At 38.4% G+C, this 23,348-nt stretch overlaps 1 protein-coding gene across 23 annotated transcripts in view; it reads left to right on the top strand.

Moving 5' to 3' along the window:
• Window positions 1-22,195, top strand: part of GPHN (gephyrin) — a 235,191-nt gene extending 212,996 nt beyond the window's left edge. For 12 of the 23 annotated variants that reach the window (XM_033147623.1, XM_033147749.1, XM_033147759.1 and 9 more), the window contains 6 exons: window positions 15,220-15,307; window positions 16,537-16,610; window positions 17,376-17,440; window positions 17,883-17,986; window positions 18,301-18,397; window positions 21,191-22,195. In XM_033147623.1, the coding sequence (XP_033003514.1) occupies window positions 15,220-15,307; window positions 16,537-16,610; window positions 17,376-17,440; window positions 17,883-17,986; window positions 18,301-18,397; window positions 21,191-21,324 (562 nt within the window). In that variant the 3' untranslated portion in view covers window positions 21,325-22,195. Of the gene's footprint in view, window positions 1-11,994; window positions 12,028-15,219; window positions 15,308-16,536; window positions 16,611-17,375; window positions 17,441-17,882; window positions 17,987-18,300; window positions 18,398-21,190 lie in introns of all 23 variants that reach the window. The other 11 variants (XM_033147666.1, XM_033147695.1, XM_033147633.1 and 8 more) reach the window with 1 other exon arrangement.
• Window positions 22,196-23,348: the final 1,153 nt, after the last annotated feature.

The following is a 23,348-nucleotide window of genomic DNA, read 5'->3' as shown; positions in this document are numbered from 1 at the left end:
TTGGCAAAACTGTCCCCCACCAGATGTACAGGCTGGGGGGGGCAAAAAACACCCCATAAATCTGTGTCAAGTTTTCTGTGTAAGGTGATGAGTTTAGACAAGAGCTGGGAGCTGAGTGGCAGGAGAAATGGCAAGGCGATATGATGGTACACCAATGAAGAATATGATGCATTTGTGTGTGGTGATGCAGTGCTGCTGTCACAGCAAGATGAAACGTGAAATGTTTTTAAAATGTATTTGTTTGTTGTTCCATTTATATACCACCTTCTCTCCTAGGATCTCAAAGTGGGGTATGTAGTTCTCCTCCCCATTTATGCTCAAATTCTGTGAAATGGGTTAGTCCAAGAACAGTGACTAGCCCAAGGTCAGTAAGCTTCATGGCTGAGAGAGAATTTGAACCTTGGTCTCCCACACTATAACCACTATGCTAAGCCTGTTCTATGTAGAAAACAGAAAATGTAAACAGAAGTAAATTTTCATCAAGTTACAATCAGACCAGTCATTTATATACAGTCATGGGGGAAAGAAAGTGCACCCTCTTTGAATTCTGTGGTTTTACAAATCAGGACATAATAGCAGTCATTTGTTCCTTAGCAGGTCTTAAAATTAGGTAAATGCAACCTCAGATGAACAATAGCACATGACATATTACACTGTGTCATGCTTTATTTAAGAAAAATAAAGCCAAGATGGATAAATCATGTGTGAAAAACTAAGTACAGTCATACCTTTGTTGACAAACGCCTTGCGGCTCGAATGTTTTGGCTCCCGAACGCCACAAACCCAGAAGTGAGTGTTCCAGTTTGTGAACGTTCTTTTGAACCCAAATGTCCGTTTCGGCTGTCCACATTGTTTCTGGAGCCAATCAGAAGACACGCCTTGGTTTGTGAACATTTTGGAAGTCAAATGGACTTCTGGAACAGATTCCGTTCGTCAACCAAGGTACGACTTTACACCCTTACTGCTTCCATGGGAATTAAAAGGCTAAGTAGCAGGCAGGGGTTGCTAATAAAATGTCCTTGCTTAATTGATCATCAGCAAGTATGGCCACCTCCAGAAAAGCTGACGTTTTAGCAGTTTGCTGGTCTGGAGCATTCAGGTGTGTTTTAACACAATGCCAAGGAGAAATGACAACACAATGCTCTTAGAGAAACAAGTGCTGCTGCCCTTAAAATTGGGAAGGGTTCTAAGGCCATCTCCAACCAATTTTAAGTCCATCAGTCTACAGTGAGAAAAATAATTCATAAGTGGAAAACATTCAAGAATGTTGCCAATCTTCTCAGGAGTTCAATGCTCATAGAAATTGCAAAAAAGGCCAAGAATCACATCTCAGGGTGAGTGGGCCAAAATTCCTCCACAACAATGTGAGAGATGGATAAAGTCCTACATAAAACAATTACTTCAAGTTATTGCTGCTAAAGGTGGTTCAACAAGCTATTGAATCATAAGGTGTACTTAATTTTTCACACACAGCGTTTCCATTTTGGCTTTATTTCTGTTAAATAAATCATGACACGATGTAATATGTCATGTGTTGTTGTTCATCTGAGGTTGTATTTACCTAATTTTAAGACCTGCTAAGGAACAGGTGGTTGTCATTATGTCTTCATATGTAAAACCACAGAATTCAAAGAGGGGGCACTTTCTTTTTCCCATGACTGTATTTCCTTCATTAATTTTTGTTGTTGCATTTTAAAAATTTATTTTTATTTCATTTGTTTTGAAGAAGCTTTCGTTATAGAAAAGTCAGACCTGCATTGCAGCATGTTTAGTTGAAAAAGTACATGCCATTTTCAACATTACTTCTCAGGGAGCATCTGAAAATCTAGATGGATTTCTGAATACTTATTATAGATTTGTGTCTCCTGGACATCATCTGTCATTATTGTATACCTTTGTTTATTGCTTGTTTACATTTGAAAGTGTGTTCTCATCTGAGCTCTTAAAAGCAATAGTTTCCACAGCTTGAGTTTTTCCTGATTGTTTGGTCTGCTTTTAGTCAATAATGACTAATGAAAGAACAATCTGTCTAGACATTTCACTGAATATAAAATATGGCATTCCAACATATTTCTTAATACTGAAATTCAAAGAAACCCTGTTTATTAGTTATAGCAGGTGATGACTAATCAGGTATTTTTTCACAAGATAGTTAACTATATATATACTAATTATTCAGTCTCCATAATGACACAATTAGAAATTAAGCTTTCAAACCACTATTTATTTATTTATTTATTTATTTATTATATTCCAAGTGTTTCAAGAAAACTTCTGGTTTGGGGAATGACATCCCGGGACAATTCATAATATTGTTTTAAATCACTTTATTGGCTGACTTTCAGAAAGGGAGAGAGGAATTAAACATGTGTCTCTCTTGGATACATGATGACTGTTCTCATCAGTGAGATAAACAGAATGTTCTGACAAATCTATATTTGTATTTGTAATAGGATTATCATTGCCTAAGATTAAACAGTTTAAACAATTAGTATCAAACGAAAGGTGTCACCAATACAAGCACTACAAAATTATCTCTTATTTTTAGATATGCTGAATAAGTGCTAAGTATTATATCCATAAGCCTTAAGTCTATAAGGCTACAATCCTAAACAAGCTTGGGAGTAAATAGCATTGAACACGGTGACATCTTTTGAAACTTCCTTAGGTGGGCAGACCTTAAGCGGCTCTTGGAATGTTAAGAGTTTATAACCAATAAAACATTATTATTATTATTATTATTATTATTATTATTATTATTATTATTATTATCCCAGCCTATCACTATAAATCTCTCTTATATGTTTGGTGAATAAATTGGCACACATATAGTTGAATATATTTATCATAGACAAGATTCTTTATAAATCACCCTTATTTTTTTAAAGAAGATAAGCAATTGTTTCTAAGGCTGTGATCTTAAGCACACTTCTTGAGTAAGCATCCTTAGGGTTGGGCCACGAGTCCACAATTCTAGAATCCCTTAGTCACATCTTAGTATATTAAAATCATTAACTCCATTTTGAATGTTTTGTTATTGAAAATAAAATCTATTAAAAATAAATCTCTGTATTAAGACAGTGGCCCAGTTTCTATGTCAATCATGCTTAGTAGTTGTTATGAAATGTATAGTTTGCACACTAGCCTGAAATTCTCACATGCAAGGAAACTTTTGACATTGAGACAAGCAGCTATTGCATTAAGCTAATCTGTTAGTTGTGGGTTATAAATCAAGAAAGGATAGTTTTAGCAGTAAAATACGTAAAAGTCTTGTAATCTCCTTTAGATTATTCTTTTTTTACCATGAATATATGTCAGTCTCTAGACATTTGGACATTCAAAATACAATATTCAATAAGATATCTGCATCAAATACAAGCCACCACTGTTTCCGGGTGTTTAGTGACTTCTGAGAGCATGACTAATGTACAGGACACTAATTTTGTCTTTTTGCTAAACTTGACCTCTTTATATGGTGTAGTGTAATTACATTCAAAGCATTAAATTATTTTGGAGGATGGTTAGCATGAAGCACTTCAGTTGTATCTGAAAAAAATGCTGGAAGTGAACAGTTGATGGTGCTTAAGCAGTATTTATTTTAGAATGTGAAAACAGATTTTTTTTTAACTTTTATGATTTATTTTGATTTTATCAATAAGAGTATTTCTGTATTGTTAAGGAACGTATCAGGCATGTTAATTGTCAGTGCCACTGAAAATAAATAGTTCCATCAAGAGAGCCACAAGCTAGAGATTCAACTAGCAGGCAGTCAACTGCCTCCCTAGCTTTCTCCATTAGTATATGCCTTTCTCAAGCTAACTGAGCCTGTATATCTGAATCACTTAAAATATGATTGAGAATTGCCCCCCCCCAACAAACACACATCTCTTTCCTTATTAACCACAAACACCATATGCAGGCAACCACAGGCCCCATGCAGCCTTTGGCTGCAAATGCTTCCTTCCCCTCACCCCTTGCTGCAAAATATCACTGCCTGGTATCAGTATAAGGGCAGCAATCTTGGCTGCATCAGGATCACTAGGAAGTAGAGGCTTTAATATCCTCACTCCCACAAGGAATCCCAATGCAGTTTTGCATCTCCCAGACCTCTGTGTACCCCATGGGTCATCTGATAGGTTTTCTCACTCTCCTACATTACCTCCTCTCCTGAACCATAATCTCACCAGTTGCTTTCTGTTCCACGAACACTGGCTGGAGAGGGTGGAGGAATGACTTGTAGGGATCAAGAAGGGCCACCTTGGAGCTTGAGAGGGGAAAGGAGTAGGGAAGTTGGTAAAAAGCTTTGGGCTTGCACAGTATTTCCTCCCCTCAAGCTCTCAGGTTTCCTCACATGGACCCTGGTTTGCAATTGTCTGCTATGCCTCCCCCACCCTCCCCTAGATAAAGCAATGAAGGCAAGGAGGTCACATTTAGAATTTTCTTTTTTATTGAAACTCTGTAGTGTTAAACTTTTATTATTAATTCCAATAGCTGGAGCAGCCCTGAATGCTTCTCTGTCTATTTTAAGGGGAAGAGCCATGACTCAAAGCAGTGCTGTGGCTCAATGATAGAGTGTTTGCTTTACATGCAGAAGATCTCAGGTTTAATCCGCAGAAGCTCCAAGTAGGCCTGGGAGAGACCCCCAGTCTGAAACACTGGAGAGCTGCTGTCACTCAGTGTAGACAAAGTTAAGCTTTTGCAAGCTGTGAAATTGCTGACTGGCAGAAGCTGTTTAGAGACAGAGCTCCTAATAATTTTAAAAAATGAAGCAGGAAAAGCTTCAACATTCAGAATGCCACTTACAAGAAGAGAAAAGAGAGAGGCAGAAGGGGGAACGAGGTGGGATAAAGAAGGAGAACTTCAGGGTCATTGCTTACTGTGGATATTCTCAAGCAGATGATGACAGAGCTAACCAAGTTTATTAACAAAAAAAAAAAAGAAGCTTTAGAGGAAAAAATAGATAAAAAATTGACAAGATTGAAAGGAGGAGTGAATGAAATTAGGAATGAAACTAAATGAGAGATGGTTGAAATGGGATCAGAAATGACATAGAGGATCTAGATGACAAAGGACTGAGAAATGAAAGTATGGCAGGGCTGAGAGATGAAACTATGGCAAAGGTAGAAGGAACATCTGATGAAATGGAAGAACCTACTATACAAGTATATGGAGGAATGAAGCAACTAAATGATAAAGCTGAGATTTTGGAAAACAAAAATGAAGTTATATAAATGGAGTGATGGGGATATATCTGAATAATCTGATATCAATGGAATTGAGAGAGAAATTGTTTTACTTGAAGTGATCCCATGGGATAAAGCTATTAAATCCCTGGCATTCTTTTTGGGAAAAGAATGGAGGAAACAAACATGGAAATGGAAGAGATAAGGTTGGAAAAACATAAATACAACAGGAAGTAGAAATTGGATACAGAACACATTCCGGACCAATGGATATAGAATACTGTTTCAATGTATGTTCACAATGGAGAGACTCCTATGCCCTCAGAGTGGGAGTTAGCATTATTTAATATGGAGGCATGGTTGCTGAAATTGTTGGAGGCCAAGGTGATACTGTTAATTAGAGAAAAACTATTGCTGACATTTATCAATATTAATTGGGAACCTGTTTTGGACATTGTGCGTGAAAGGACACGTGATATTTGGGTTTGATGGTTGGAAAATACTGGATCATGGAAAGTGGAATAGTTGGATGTTGTTGTGGAGTGAAAGTTTTGAATAATTCTTTTTATGTAACTGACAGAAGAAAAATCAGAAGCCCCTTTCTTTTCTTTTCTTTTCTCTTTCTTTCTTTTCTCTTTTCTTCTTTCATTCTTTCTTCCCCCTTTTATCTTGTATCAAAAAAGCTTTAATTTAAAAAAAATGTATGCATAAAAAATAACTCAGTATAAGGCAGCTTCCTATGTTTCTGTGATAAGAGCATTCCTTGTAAGGGGGGGGGGGTTTAGCACGCAGCCCAAACAGATTACCCCTAAGGCAATAGAGCTCTCCAATGAAAATGGTTGCCCAACATACTGAGTGTAGAATTCTTTCATCTCCCATAATACTCGTTAAATCATTTTCTTTAATATTCAACTGCTACATAGCCTATAGATATAGATATATAGAGTCTGTTTATTTAATACCTTTATATATTGGCTTTATTCTAAAACACTCAAAGTAATATGCCATTAAAAATAATAGCTTACACTGTAAGAAACATAACAAAAGAAAAAGGAAAGGAATAGGCAAATACACAAACACAGGCACCAGTTCTTAATGATTATGTCCCCTTCCCATTTTTAGATGATGATTGGAAGTATTTTCTAAAAGTTATTCCCTGCTAAACTGGGGGCCGGGGAATGACCTCTTCTGATGCAGCCTGGTACATTGGCTGTGGATGGAGACAATGTTGGGAGCTGAGGAGTCAAATGACAGTTGTCCTAGCTAGGCCAATGAATGGGACTTCAGTTACCCTTTTCCTCTGATTAAGACATTTGATGACACAAGTTATGTAAATTATCACACAAATGAAATGTTGTTTTAGCCCTTTGGTAAGTATGAAACGATGGAGAACATGGGCAACCCATCCCATTTCGCCACCTGAAGAAAACAGGAAATTGCTGCCTCCAGCTCCACCCCTGTGCCGAAGCTGGAGTCCTGCTGCTGCCACCACTTCTCATTTTTCTGGTGCTGGGGGTGGGGGCAGGAGCTCAAGCACTACCCATGGTGCCTCCTGCCCCTCCCCCACCACCCCATTGCCAGAGAGGTGAAGAAAGGCAATCGCAGCAGCGAGAACTCACTGCTTCTCCAGTGGCAGTGGCAGCCAGTAGGCATAGCAGTGGGATACGCCGTCTCAGGATCATGACACCTGATGCAATCACCTTGGTGTGTGTAACGGTAACTCCAGCTCTGACAGTGAAATGCTTAATATTCATTACATCTCCAAAAGATATGAAGAAAAAAATGAAGATAGAAATGTGGGAGAGAGGATATTTGAACACCTGCCCTATTTGCTCTGAATTTTTCTCCTTGTGTAGAATTGCTTGGAGTCTTTGTTTCTGTTCCTTCATCTTAAACTAAACTGATATTAGCAACTGAGTTCTGATAAGCAAGTTAATTTTTCTTGATTTAGACACTGTCCTTGGTTTGATATTGTAGACTCCTAACATGTTCTCTGTTGGCCTCATGTGTACTATTACCATAGTGTAAAATAGCTAATTAAGGGGATCTCTTGCTCCAGGTTTGAGGCAAAATCTTCAAAGTGAAATTGGTTGATGTATTAAATTGTAAGAATCATTGCATTTTCAAATATTAATATAACAAATATGGGAAAAGTGACTTGCAGTAATTGAGAGATTCAGCTGGGTAAAAAGATTAGTGAAGATAACACTGTACAAATGATCCATGGAGTACATTATGATCTATAGAGAATTGAGTTGGAACAGGACTGTGATAATTCAGTCTCCAGTGCTCAGTCCTGTCATGCCATATTGCTTAATTTTGACTTCATATTAACTGTATATTTCATAGTGATGATATAATGAGAAGGCTAACAGAGATGGTTGCCAGTTGTAATGAACAAGTGACAGAAAAAAATTCATAAGGGATCCATAAAACATAGTCTAGCAAACAGAGGTCAAGTAAAATGAAGGTCAAGTAAAACTCTACTGGAAATTCAGTTAAAACAGTCTCCTTAAATGCTCATTGGATTATTGGATGAGGACTTTTGAGGTGTTTCATTTTAATTGGTGCCATTAAGATTGTAAACTTGTGCCTGGGCTACCTGATTGCTGGAGAGTCAGGATTGCTGGTAGAGAGTCAGGATTGAAATGACATCACTATAAATGGAGAGAGAAAGAGAGATATTTCTATATCACCCTTCACCAAAATGATCACAGGGCAGTTTGCAAAAAAAAGCAAAATACATAATAAACAAAAACATTAAAATCACTATCCTAAATTATATAAATAACATAGTTAGCAACAGCATATAAATGACTTAGCCCATGTCTCTAAAAGTCTGACAAAAAATGTTGACTATCTCCCATGCTGGCATTCTGGACTCAGGTGGGATTAGCTCAAAGCAGTTGCCTCACCAGAACTTTCATAGGTGGTATTCCCAGAAGCAGCTTCAGTTTTAAGTTCCTGCCCGGGGCAAGACTCACTTCCATGGAGAGATTGTTTCAGAGACATGGAGCCACCCCTAAAAGGGTACTTCCATGCCCCCTCCACTATATGTCTCATTTAATGCTGGGATCACCAGGAGACCCCCTCGCACTGATCTTAACGTGCAGGCAGATTGCTATGGGAGAAGGCATTCACTCAGATATTTGGATCACAGGCCATTACAACTGTAGTTGCAACTTCCAGCTTGTCTTCAAGGGCAATCCTACATAAAGTGCATTGCAGTAATCCAACCTAGAGGTCACTAGAGTATGGATAACTATAGCCACACTGTACCTTTCCAGAGAAAGCCGTACTAGATTCTTTCAGACTAAAAGAACCTTGTGAACCTTTCTGAAAGTAGCACTCCTTTCCTACCTGTGGATTTGCTCCACACAGAAAACAGCATGTCATGGAGAAAGCTAGGTGAAAACCTTTTTGCCTCATATTTAATTTTCTACAGAAAGGAAATAATTTGTTATATAGTTGAAAGTTACCCAGTTCAGAAACAGATTTCACCATTTTTATGCAATTGGCCCTAATAAAATAATGTATGCAATCAAGATGTTCTGTACTGCTGATTAAGTTTTCCAAGCAGAGTTCTACCAAGTATTGAGCATTAATTTTTGGATTATTTTAATATCACTTATATAATCAGTTAGTAATCAATCAATTCATTAAGTGATTTCCATCCCATTAGTTTTAAAGTTGTGAAAAACAAGAGTGTCACTTCCAGAAGGACTCATAAGACTTTTTCCATTCTGAAATAATATAATATTTCTGTGATGGTGTCATTGTATAGTTTGTTTTATACTCTCTCTCTCTCTCTCTCTCTCTCTCTCTCTCTCTCTCTTCTGGCTTTGTTATGCTGCTAATTAGTTACAAAATCGACCTGCCACCTGCTGCATGGTATTTTTTTCTACAGATTAAGGGTAGAACAGTGGAGCAATTAGATGTTTGTGATGCTTCTTGGATTGGCAAAGGTAACAGAGATCATAATAGATTCAGAAGCATTTTAGGCACAGATGTGGCACAGTGAGCTCAGTACTCTGCTTCCTTATATCAATATGATGAAAGCAATGGTCTCTAATTATCCAGAGAAAGCTTGGTTCTGTGCTTAATTGGCAACATGCATAGTTCCATAAAACACACACATTCCTTATAGAGCATATATTATTGTCAACAGTATCTTAAATAAAAAGATATAGAGCCTGATGTGCAAATCATTATTATCAATCTGCTCTTAGTATCTATCACAAGAATTGTATTCTGTTGAATAATCACTGATGTTGCTCTGTGGAAATTGACAGTTTAAGGCGGTGTAGGGGAGAGTTCAAATTCTGTAGAATGACAGCAAACATGTAGTAGGCTTATCTGCACCAAATTATTTGATTCCAGGAGAGTCATCATAGCACTTTCTCCTCAAGATACCTGCATGTGAATAATACAAAATGATCCTAGACATAGGGTTGAGCAAAAGAGGAACCTGTTTTTGCCTTCCCCTCCACCTGTTTTGGAATTTAGAAGAAGAGAGCCTCTGCCCTTCCACTGTTAGCTAACAGAGGAAGACAGAACTAGTTAGAAGGCTTCCACAACTACTGTAGCTCACCCCCTTGCTTTTTTCTGTGCTCTCGGAAAGCATCTGTGCCTCACCTGGCAGCAAGTGCTCTTCGGTCTTTGGCAAATGCTGTTTCCAGAGTGAGGTACTGCTTGTGCCACCAAGGACAACAAAGGGTCAGTATGTGGCAGCTCCTCCATTTCTCCAGGAGGTCAGGGAAACACAAAGAGATTTCAGCCTAGAAAACTGCTTCAGCCAGCCCCCAGCCTGTCCTGGTTAATTTGCCTTCTTGAGAAGGCAAAGTGGGGTACATGTTTCCTTATAAGGGAAGTAATGTGTGAATATCTCATTAAGTTTTACTGTTCTTCAGATAGGAAACATTTGAGCATAGATACGTTCTTATATGAACTGTACTGGTAGGAACCATCTGTCAGGTCCTCTATGGAAACTTTTTAAAGACAAATAATCTGAAAAACATCTTCCTCAAGTTAGCAGGTGTGATACAATGTGTGATACAATATTTATTCACATGTTGTATTTTCAAGGGAATTTCTCCAGAGTAGCAGTTGTCTTATCTCCCAATGTTGAAGGCATGAGCAACCCTTGCCCATGAGGGAGGGAGATAAAGTTTAAATTGAGGGTTGCAATCTTAAAAGCACCATTAATTGCACTGAGGAAAATTTCAGTGATATGTTTGATTACCCGGGATTTTCCTTGGATGTTTGTAGTAGTTTTCACTCCACTGACAGGCAAAAACCTTTTAATTTAAAGAGGGACTTAGCCTGTTAGGCTGAAGTTGTTGTCTTTTAATCTGTATTTCTAATTTAATTATGGTTGGTATCCAACATTAGTCATACTCAGAGTAAAGTGTTGAAATTAATGGACAGGACTAACTTAGGCCCATTAATTTCATTAATTTTACTTTGCATAACTTAATTGGATGCATCCCTATGTTTTTAACTAGTTGCTGTTATCTAACTTCATTGTCACTTTGTTTACTCGTTTGTGGATTAGTGTGGGGGGTTTTAATTATGGATTTTACAGTTAGCTCTTTTTGGCATTTTTTATGGAAAGATTGATTATAAAGATTATGAATAAGTATAACGATCCACAGGAATATTTTGTTTACCTGTTGATACAATACATACTCCTATCAGCTTTTACTAAGCTGTATGAGTGGCCCAGAGTGGCTGGGGAAACTCAGCCAGATGGGCAGGGTACAAATAAATTATTATTATTATTATTATTATTATTATTATTAAGAGTGTATTTTCTAGCAAGAACTTCATGAAGGACAGAAAATCACTGGATGAGGCACCATAGGCTAAAAACTCATTGGGAAAATACATTACATTGGAGCAAAGTTTAAAACCTTAAATCTGCAGTTGGCTATGCTGTGTTGTGTTCTGGTCTGTAACCATCTTTTACAACAAGCCTGATAAGCACAGATTAAAAATTATAAAATACTTTAAAGGTGTGCATTGCATTCCTGTCTTGTTTGTTTTTACAGTCATGTGAGACAGGTATATCCTGATCATAGCATGGCAATTGCAAATGCTATGCTGACTTGTCAGATGCTCTTGTCCATTTTCCATTAATCCAAATCCAGCTTTTTGGTTGTGGTATGACAGATGAAGCAAGAGACAAAATTAATACCTGCTGGGTGCATATGAGCTTGCTAATTTGTCCTGTCTGCTAATGTGAGTAAAACATAACTGTTGTTTGCTTTGTATTAGCTGTATTATAAACCAAAGACTGCCAAAAGTTGCATTAGCATTTGGCATAAATTATATTATATAGACACATGTGGCAGATACATTTTAACGTGAAATTGCCAGAATATTTGGGAGAGTAGAAAAGTACATATTAGAAATTAACTCTCACAAATATTATCTGAACCCTATATTAAGTGGGTTATAATATACTGTAAGCAACAAATCCTTTTTTAAATTAACTTTGTTTCTTCAGATATGACAGCATATATTTTATCAGATCATTATTCTTTACAAAAGGTTTTCACCAGTTAGCAATGTGTAGATTTTGAGGTGTTTCCAATTATTTTGACTCTCTATAAAACCAGGTACTAGCAGGTATGTAGTCAGAAACTTTGTGGCGAGGGGAGCTAAGGATACAGCAAGAGAATTGATGCAGAATAGCCAGAACCTAGGTACACATTGCCATATATGTTTACACGTATCTAATTGTATTAAATATTTTTTTAAAAAAGTTTCAAATCTTTCAAAGCTTAAAAATATACCTTGTGCTTTTCAGTACCTTTGAACTCATTGGCCAGAACTCTGGAAGGTAGGAGCAGCTAGAATAGTTCCTGCATGCTTTTCCTTATATCTCTGCAATTAAAGGGGCTAGACTAAAAACAAAAAAAACTACAGCGTTGAATATATATTGAAAGGGGTCTGGAATTTCCCTAGTGAGGCCAGCTTCCCACATACTCCCTTACAGCTTGGTGTCTGGTTCGTGGGTTCCAGCACACACCATTATGACCAAGTAGGAAACCTAGAATTGAGACTATATAGATAAGGGTGTGGGGTCATGTGATTCATCATGGTTCTCACTGAGTTATTTGGACAAGAAAATGGTCAGTAATTTGGGAGAGAGCTCAAGAGGAAGGAATCTGCCCCTGGGGTTGCCAGTGTCAACATACAGGTTTAGTCCCCAAGTCACTGATATCCCTGCATACACTCTTTTTTCTTTCATCCATGGCTGCCATTAATTCCAGTGGGGAAAACTGAATCACTGCAATTTGTGACAACTTTGCAGTGAGAACACAGCTTGTCCACCATCACTGATACAGGGATGACCCAGCAGGGATGCTTTGGGTGGGAGAAAAATACATCTCTAGGTACAGAACATACAGATTTCTTCCCCACAGTCCTTCTGTGTATTGGCCTTCTCTCAAGACAGATCCTGCCTGTTCCAATGAAGTGTGGCTTGCTACTTTACATATAAACAGGGAGTTCTCATTGAGCTTTCTGTAGTGATATGCATGTTTATTTTTTGTATGATGCAGATTACAAGAATTATGTATTTCATTACATTTTTCTAAACTCAACTCAGTGTACCTGAAGTTACCAATTCATTCATGCTAGTAGTGGCCAATGGGGCAGCGGAGGCAGAGAACCACTGCTCTCCCAGCTTCCTAGCACAGTGTGTTGCTGGTGCTTACTGGAGTGGCAAGGCATGGGGAATGTAGTACAGCGCAGCATGGTGAAGCCAATCTGCTGCTTTTGCCATTATGCACCCACACTACGCAGAGCTTCCTGCACCTTGCACTCCCCTTCTAGTAAGCACCAGTATCATGCTGTGTTTGGAAGCCAGGAGAGCAGCAGCATCCCCCATCTGCTGCTGCACCTGACACTACTGCACACAGGTTTAATTAAAAATTAAAAATCTCCTGCAATTTTCTCTAACCGTGACTTCTCTAAAGACCTTTCTACTTAATATTAGATCTCCCAATGGACATTATATTCTATCTTTAACTTCCCTCATGACATTAGTAGATTTTATTCATTTGATATATCCAACTATATTATTTGCATTATTGTGAGAAGGGCAATTGCATCTATAGAAGATGCTTAGAAATTCTCATACTGTTATTCCTCAGGACATATTCTCCAAAGAGACATCTCATTCTGTTGGGTGACCCTTCTTTTCTGGAAGACCTTAGTTATAACTTCAATTTCTTCCTCATTTCTTACCACCACTCCAGATCCCTGTGTCATACTTTGAGCACAAGTAACTTGTATCCAGGTGAGAAGGAGAGATATTGGAGATGCACAAAGACCTCCCTTTCCAGATAATGGTTTTATACATTGCCAAGGAAGAAAACAGGGCTCCTATGTGCATGAGTGTAGCCAGGGGGTGCAGCTGCCCCCCTAAATCAAGTAAATAAATAAAAATACTTAACTAATTGACCAATTACATTGCAGAGAACTCGGTTCTGCCCCTCCACACATAATGTCTGCCCGCCCCCCAATAAATCCTGACTACGCCCATGCCTATGTGGAAGCTGTGCTCACAGTGGGAGTGGATCATTCCCATATTCTTAACATATGCTTATGGGTTTGAACTTTGGAAGTGAATCTTTGCTGGTCTGTTCCTACACAAGAAGGAAACCATTGTGGGAAAGTGATGGCAGATAATTCTTTCAATGATGAAGTATGAAATGATATGCACTCTAGATCTTATCTAACAGTTGAGATGTTTGGAGAAACTGTTGCAGTTGTCACAACAGTGACTATCATTCATGTTTACATATATACATGTTCATTATGTAGTCTTAACTGTTCATTCATAAGTTACTCTTTATACATTTTCATTGTTTTTTGGTGTATCTATGATGGTGTTGGTTAGATAATTCTTTCAAAACATATAACTAATGTTCATAGTTTCCTTTTATCTGGAATATTACATAACAGACGATGATACAAATGTGTTCAGAGTTCATAACGTATAAGTTTACAGAGACCAAGACAGTTCCAAGATACCATTTATCAGTGCTAGCTCTAAGATATGGGGCCATCTTGGCCATATGCCTTGGGGGGGGGGGCTCCCTGAACAGGGCTGCAGGCACCTCACTTCATCAGTTTGCTAGTTTGCTTGCATTCTGTCTCTGGGCCCAAACCACATTGCCACCCAGAAGCAGAGAGCTAGGTGACAGGAGAATGCTGTCCTATCTCCTCTAATTACTGCACACATGCTAGGAGAACCGATGATCAGGCAGTAACAAGGTTGAAGAAGGAACCAATTTAGGAAGTCTGCAGTTCACACGCACTCACACACCTCTGGTGTGGTGGACTTCATAGATGCCCAACTATGCTCTAATCATAGGTGACAAGGACCTCCTGAACAGCTAACCCTATCCAGCTGCAGCTGGGGGCTGCACTGGAGTAGGAATGAGAGCTCACAAGCAGCAGCACAGTTTGAATTTGGGACAGATTTTGTTAATCACTGTTAGTTTCCAACAGCATTAACTGAGCTGAGACAATTTATAGTTTTTACTTCATCATGAGTGGTAGAAAATAAAATTTTAAAAATTGGAAAATATGGGGTTTTCATTACCTCTCTGAAAGGTATAAAGTAAATTATTATGATTCTTTCCCTCCCTCCTTTGCTGGCTGCTGCCTAATGTTATCCTGTAGTAGCCCATCCACCTGAATTGTTGTAATGCACTATGTGACTGACTATATTAATATTGCTATATTCAGAATTAGTCTGGACTAGTTTAACTGCAAACCAAGATTGCTTGTGCATTCAGTTAACATTTCCAGTACACGAACAAAATACTGTGCCTACTATTACTGTTTCTTGATAGTTTTACTCTTGGAGAATATGTTCTGCCTGCTTAAAAAGATGTATTTCCATTTGGTTGCTTTTTTGGTTGTTGTTTTTGCAGAGATGTATGTACCCCCCCCCTTTAAAGTACTTGGAATGTACAAATCAATGGTCATTAATCTGCTTGCTTTTATTCTCATTTAGTCCAGATGATTTACTTAATGCCTTGAATGAGGGTATCAGTCGTGCTGATGTAATCATCACATCAGGAGGTGTGTCCATGGGTGAAAAGGTATGTGCAAAAACTATGTTGAGGCTGGGAAGTTAAGCCAGAGAGGAAGCAATAGGAAGAAAAACATATTCAGAAATGATAAGTGCTAAGGATAACAGAGGGAATCTGAGCAGGGTCTGGATCTCCTATTGTTGTGGGGAGGCCACTTGAAAGGTTTCCAAATTAAGAAAGAAAAACCCTTAATTTTTTCCTGTACTCTACTGTACTGAACAAGGTTTCTAAGGTTAAAGGGTTTATTGTTTTTCTTGTCTTGTGTAAGCCACTCTGGAAATATCAATTGGTCACTGAAGGGCAGGTGTAAAATTCAGAAATAAATGTATAAAATAAAGGGTAACCATAGTTCACCACTGCTAGGCTTTTAGATATTCTGTGTCACTGAAAACCAAAGAACCACAGGGTTATGTGACCCATTGCTAAGCTATTATCACTCCCTACCCCAAACTATTGGACACTGGTAGAATGTTTTGGTGATCTAAATAGAATTGAAGAAGTGGTGAGATCAGCTTGTAAAGATGTGCCACATTTTCAATAATTGTTTGGAAAAACCTTTAAATATGGGATCTCCCGAATGCCTCAGTTTTAATAATGTGGTGTAAGTAACCCACGTAATTTGAGTTACAGGTGGGTAGCCGTGTTGGTCTGCCATAGTCAAAACAAAATCGAAAATTCTTTCTAGTAGCACCTTAGAGACCAACTGAGTTTGTTCCTGGTATGAGCTTTCGTGTGCATGCACACTTCTTCAGAGGTAATTTGAGGATCCCTTTGCATCTCAGTACACCAGGCAAAGGATCACTCTGGTCAGAACTAGCCCACACATGGAAAGGATTGACATATTAGTTGTTCCTCCTCTGTGGATGGCAATTAATGTCCATTCTTAATTGGTATAGTGATTTATCTAGTTAATTTTGATAGTAAACTTCACTCTTGACATGCTGATGAATTTTGAGACCCACCAAGCATCAACATCCAGCTTCTTAGAATGACAATTGGGGTTCAGTAATAAAATATCTATGATTGCCATTTTATTGTATTTTATGTGTTCTGATGTATTTGTAATTTTTTTGTTGGCTAACTTGAGTGCCGTCTGATAGAAAGGCAGGATTCAAATTTACTTAATAAATAAAACTTCTAGGACTGGACAAGGTGTCATCCTACATATCTTAAATAATACCTTTGAATAATTAGGTGTTGTAAATACCTTGAAAACTTTGTTTTTATTTTTAAAACAGGACTATCTTAAACAGGTGCTGGACATTGATCTTCACGCTCAGATTCACTTTGGCAGGGTTTTTATGAAACCAGGGTAAGTAATATTTCCCAGTTAGATATGGTCTTGGATATACTACCAGATAGGCAAAATAGTCTGATCTGGTAGAAGGAGTTTCCTATAATGCCAGCAGACACAGGTTTGGGGCTTCAGGAACATTTTACAACTATGTAGTGGCAGAGGAGAGATCTAAAGAGGGGGAAGAGAAAAGGTCTGTAGGATGAAAACTCCCTTGGCCTGAAAAGCGAGATGAGCGCCGCATCCCATAGTTGCTTTTGACTGGACTTAACCATCTAGGGGTCCTTTACCTTTATCTACCTTCCTCCTGAAACTTTCCTTAAGTTTTTCAACCGCACTGCAGACACACAACTGTAATCCCGTCACTTACAGGTGTATTGCCAATCAATCACTGTATAAAAGACCAAACCAGGATGCATCTCCAGTTTCTCCCCATTACACATCATGATCACATTGAGAGTTTCTCTGCCCCTGGCTGCTGTTTGAGGGGACAGGGATAGTCATATCAACTTTACTACACATATTTTGTTTCACTAAACATTACAGGGGAGATAGGTGAAGGAGACACAGGGGTGCTTCTTTTAACATCCCATGTTACATCTAGTTCTTTTAACTGTTGATATTATTCATTTTGCTATTTATAAACTTGTTTTTAACATTGATTTCTATTGACAATTTTATTTTTATAGTTTCTTTATAAACTGTTTAGAGGGTCGGTTTACAATTAAGTGGTATACAAATTTTGTTAAATAAAAAGTTTTAGCAGCTGCCTTTTTTCCCTAGGTTGCCAACAACCTTTGCAACTTTGGACATTGATGGTGTAAGAAAAATAATATTTGCACTCCCAGGTAAGGTTCGTTGAATTATAATTATAATTGTCCTTCATGGATAACACAAACAAAATCCAAAACAAAATGCAAAAGCTTATGTGTTTGGACCTCTAGTTTCTAAATGAATAAGCTTTGTAATCTCGCATTTGTGCACTATATACTGCTACATCTTTTAATATGCAACAATGCTATGGCTCTAGTGAAGGGAACCTGCAGCTTTCCAGATGTTTTTGGACTATAACATCTGTCACCCCTGGGCATAGGCAATGGTCAGCGGTGATGGGAATTGTCCAACAACATATGGCGGGCTCTGGTTCACTATCCCTGCTACAGGTAAAATATATCATCTGTTCCTAGCATAGCTATACAGCAGAGTAACATTGGGGGGGGGGAGTCATTCCCTAAATAATTCTACATTGCTGATCTATCAACTGTTGTGGGTTTTTTCTTTTTCCTCCAGGGAATCCTGTGTCAGCAGTTGTTACCTGCAATCTTTTTGTTGTCCCAGCACTGAGGAAGATGCAGGGAATCCTGGATCCTCGTCCCACTATCATAAAAGCCAGGGTGAGTTTTTAAATATAAAACGAGTTTCTGAGGCACTCTGTGTAGTCACTGGTGTGCACCCCTCCCGATTCCTGCCATTTTTGCACATGGTGTCAATCACATATGGGAAAATTCAGGCTGCACCATTAAAGTGGATTTGGTGCTCTTGCTCTACAAACACAGCAACTGAGATAATAATTGCTTGCCATTGTGTCATATATCTTCCCCACAAACAAATCAAAATTACTGTTCAATAAACAGCCAACATTGTATTAACCACCCTGAAAACTTTGTACATGACATAGTATTTTCTTTCGGTGCATGCTTTTCCACAGTTATCATGTGATGTGAAATTGGACCCTCGTCCAGAATACCATCGGTGCATACTGACTTGGCATCACCAAGAACCACTGCCTTGGGCACAAAGTACAGGTTAGCTATTTACTATCGTTTTCTATTTCTTGTGCTCCTTGACTGGGTTTACGAGTTGCAGAATATGGAGAAACGAAAGGAACTGTGAATGACTTGTGCTTTCTCTACTTGTGATGGTGATGTACCATGTGAAAGGTAGTCCCAACCTACATTCCCACAAGCTAAGATGATGATGATGATGATTTCTATACTACCCTTCATCCAAGGATTACAGAATGGTTTACAATATAAAATCTCAAAAATACACAATGTAGTAACAAACAAAAAACAAAAGAGCATCTTGGAAGTTGCATGGCTTCCAAGGTGCATTTTTAATTTTTTTCAGCCAGCCCATTGATCCTTGGTTTTTGAACGTTTTGGAAGTCAAACAGTCTCCCAGAATGGATTACGTTCAAAAACCAAGGTTCCACTGTACTTTAGTTTTCACACATAATGGGCAGGATTCAACTAATGAATCTCAGTAGAAGCCCTGTGAAAGCACTTTCACTTGTGCAGCATCACTTCCACCCTCTCCTCCTCCTGCACTCCCCAAGGTTTGATATGGAGGGATAGGAGAACCCACAGAACAGCATGCAGGGGTAGGAGAGGGGGATTGTTCTGTCTGGCAAGCCAAAATGCTTGTGCTAACAGAACAATAAGAATAGAACATTGGATCCATCCCAATGTTTTGTTGTTTAACACTACAGAAGCAAAATCTTCAAATACTATTGCTTCCTGTTCTTTGAACATGGATACTACCACCCAGATTACTACTATTCCAGAAGAAGGAGTTTGGGCTATATGAAGAAAAAAATATCCTATCAGATAATAAGACCACAAACTATGCAATTCAGGCTAGGAGCCCATATTACTACCCCTAAAATATACAGATACAGATATAGATATATAGACAGATACCGATAAATATATACAGTGGTACCTCTGGTTGTGGACAGGATCTGTTCTGGAGCTCTGGTCAGATCCTGAGGTTTCCGCAACCGAAGGGATCGCTTCTGCGCATGTGTGTGCGGTGGTAGACTGTTTCTGCACATGCACGCGGCGTGTTAGAGCGCTTCTGCACATACGCACGCAGCGAAACCTGAAAAAATACTTCTAGGTTTGCTGTGTACGTATCCCGAAGGATACGTAACCGGAGTTGTCCGGAGACAGCTTCCGGGTCATGTGGCCAGCATGACTAAGCTGCTTCTGGCGAACCAGAGCAGCACATGGAAACAGCGTTTACCTTCCCGCTGGAGTGGTACCTATTTATCTACTTGCACTTGACATGCTTTCGAACTGCTAGGTTGGCAGGATCTGGGACCGAACAATGGGAGCTCACCCCATCGCGGGGATTCAAACCACCGACCTTCTGATTGGCAAGCCCTAGGCTCTGTGGTTTAGACCACAGCGCCACCCCCGTCCCTATATATATACTTAGAGATGCATATATATAGCTACACACTCACGCATACATGCACACACTACCTTTCCTCAGGAATGTGCTCAAGACAGCAACAATAGACATTAGACTCACCTTCACCAACCTGGTGTCCTCAAGATGTTGGCTGGGACTGATGGGAATAGTAATCCAAAACATCTGGTTGATGAAGGCTGCATTGGTCTCATGGCCACTGTGTCCATCTTGAGAACCAAGAAGCTTCACCCATTTTCACTGGCATACTGTGCTCACTTAAGTCTTGAACAATGCTATGTTTCTAGAAAAAGAGGTGCCGGACATCACCTGAGAGGTGGTGGAACTGAGTTCTGGGGAGTTCTGACTGAAAAAAAAGCCCTGGTCTTGAGTATGGTTTGCTTGGAAGTAATCCATCTGTACTCATTGTAAATTGTAGGGGATTACAGATATTTTCCCTTCAGGTTTTTTTTCTTTGGCTGGGAAAACAAGTTTTACTAGTGTCCAGACTGCAATGTATCATTTCTAGCAATATTTTAATTCCCTTCATTGCCAGCACCTCAAGACTTTTTCTTCTTTGGAGTGTATGGGGTATTACATAACTACTAGACATTACCTGTTATGTCACTTCCAATGAGAGAGCCTCCATTTTACCTCTACCCAATGTCTGGGATAATGAGAGATGCTATAAGCTTTTAAAACCTTGCACAGCTCAGGAGAAAAAGCTGACATATATTAGACAAGTTGCCCACTTCAAACTCAAGCTTCCTTTCTAATAAAACTCAATATCTAAGTTTGATACTGGAAATGGAAAATATATATCTAGATTCTGAAGTGTATTCTTTGAGGCTTATTTAGTTCTAGAAGATTTTAAACCATTGCTAAAAATTGCACAGGAACCTCATATGTGAACTGCTTTGCCCACACCAGTGTTCAGATTCTGGAATACTAGAATATTTGTAATGTGCCTAAAACTGCTAGATATGAAAGAACAAAAAAATAACACTATCATCTCTGAGTGGTATATGTTAAATGTTAAGGCTGATGCTATGTGAAATAAATTTGGGGGTAGGGCTATAGTAGTTCATTTTTGACACATCCTAGTGCAGGTTGTAATTCAGTATGCGGTTATTTGGAAGATAAACTAGGAAAGTGGAGCATGTGATAATTAAAATGTGCAAGCTTAATATAAAAAAGATGTGGTAAAAAGGCATTTCTGTGTGAAAATTCTAAGGGGGAAAGAGATCTATTTCCTGGATATTGCCCACATTTTACTTCAAACAACAGATCTTCACCATTTGTGACCATTGTAGCTTTAAAATTAATTTTTGGGAACTGGCTTCATGCGCTGCACTATTCTGTGGCATTTACCCTGCTAACGAGACTTATTTGCTTCTCTGTAGGGAACCAGATGAGCAGTCGTCTGATGAGTATGCGCAGTGCCAATGGACTGTTGATGCTACCTCCAAAGACAGAGCAGTATGTGGAACTTCATAAGGGCGAGGTGGTTGATGTCATGGTCATTGGAAGACTATGATGTCACCAGCAAGAGAGAAGTTTTGATGCATGTCCACATATCATTGACTGTATCCTGTAATATGCAACGGCACAGCTAGTTTTTCTGATTTGGATAAAAGTTGATCAGTATAGTCAACACCTTGAACTATATTTCAAATGAATTTAAATAAATACCTTTTAAAAAAACTTTAAAAACAAATCTTAAAGAAATCTATTCTGATTATATCAAAGCAACTTTTTCCTTTCTTGCAATTGCTTTGTGTGTTCAATGCTAGTTCTGATAGCGGTAGCTTTTAGTAGACAGCAGTAGGTGCCTGCAGAACTTGTGTTTTTTCTCATCTTTAAGATACAAATACTTATGCTCTTAAAACAAGGCTGTCTGCTTATTTATACTAGCGTAGACAACACTTGGATTTCCCTTATTAGTATGCTTCATAACCGCTTCACAGAAAGCTTCTGCTTGTTCTTTATCTTGTATCTCGTGTTGATGTGCACAGTGCCAAAAGCAGAGTGGCTGCATTGGGAACCCGACCAAGCCCCGAGGTTTTCACCCCTTGCTGCGCGTTCAGGGATATCTGTCATCCCAGCAGCCACCCAGCTCAGTACTATTGGGCAGTAACTGGATACCTTTTGTTTAAACAAACAACAAAAATTGCTTCCTTAAGTGCTGACAGCCTTTTTAACCAATACATTTAAAAATGTACAGAATTAAAATCTTAAAAAATCAAAGACTGATCTTGTACAGATATTAGTGTTACCAGCATTCGTGTGGAAATTAAATGAGAAAAGAAATAAAACTAATGTTAAACAACTCTGTACCATAACATTTTCTGTAATGATACTGAAACTTAAATGAATAAAAAAAAATCCTGGATCATTATTTAAAAGGTGACTGCGTTAGCCTTGTTGTTTAATAAGATAATAGAACTCTCCTTTCTTTTTGGGAGGTGGGGATTTTATGGTTAAAGAACACATTTGAGCAAAGAGGATGGCAATGGGGAGATTTTGCAGAGACCTCTCTAAAAAAAATATGAAGTGCTATCTTCTTGTTTGTGCAATCTTAGACTGGGGTCCCTGGACAAAATTTCAGTGAATATGTTGCACTGATGTATACAAATAGACAGGGATCCAAAGGACCGCGTGCAGATTACCACACACATACCAGTGCTTACTTGGGTGCTCCCCGTCCCTGTTTACATCCCTGAAAAAAGACACTCCTGGGTGTTGTGGGACACTATGGAGTCAGGCTAAACTTAGCAGAAGAGGACATAGCTGGAAAGGGAATTTGGCCATTACTATCCTGCACTTAGTGCTTATGCATGGGATTGTTTGGATCCAGGTTATAAAATCCAAGTAGGCTCTAGTCAATGCCACCTATATAGAGTATGTGTCTCTAACGTTGAGATTTAATTTAATTAAAACATTTGGTCCTAAGAAATTGACATCATTGCTCTAAGACACAATGCTAACACATGTAGATAATTAAGTCCTCAAATAATGAGCTGAGATTCAAGTGTAGAAATGGCAACATTGATTGCCACAACTACTCTTCCTGTCAACTTTCTCTTCACTTTTACAATTGTTTATTTTGGAAACAGTTTGCTGCAACTAAAGTACAGTATAAAGTATACCAAAAGTCACTAGGCTAAAATAGATGTATTTCCAGGTTACTAAGTAAAAAAAATGTAAGTAATTCAGGCAGACAGTTTTAAAGATTTGCCTTTAAGATGTGGAATAATGAAATAGATTTTAATCTGAGTTCTTCATAGAAATAGATTTGCTGCTGTTATGCCTTGTTAACAATATTTTTTTAATAACAAAAAACAGAAAGACTCACATAAAAAGTACCCTGTACACAGTACAGCTATCACATAAACCAACTGTGTGAATATAGCATTGTCTGGTGTGTATATTATCTGGTGAATAGGGCACCTAATTCATTCTTACATTTGTTTATGGTTATAATTTAGATAATCTACCCATCCTCTTTTCCGCATTAACTATATTTATTATGACTATAAAATACTTGAAGCTTTGTGCAGA

Source organism: Lacerta agilis, chromosome 1, assembly GCF_009819535.1.
Source record: "Lacerta agilis isolate rLacAgi1 chromosome 1, rLacAgi1.pri, whole genome shotgun sequence".
NCBI lineage: Eukaryota > Metazoa > Chordata > Lepidosauria > Squamata > Lacertidae > Lacerta > Lacerta agilis.
Note: the sequence above shows the minus strand (reverse complement) of the source record. Positions and strands in the feature narration are given on the sequence as shown.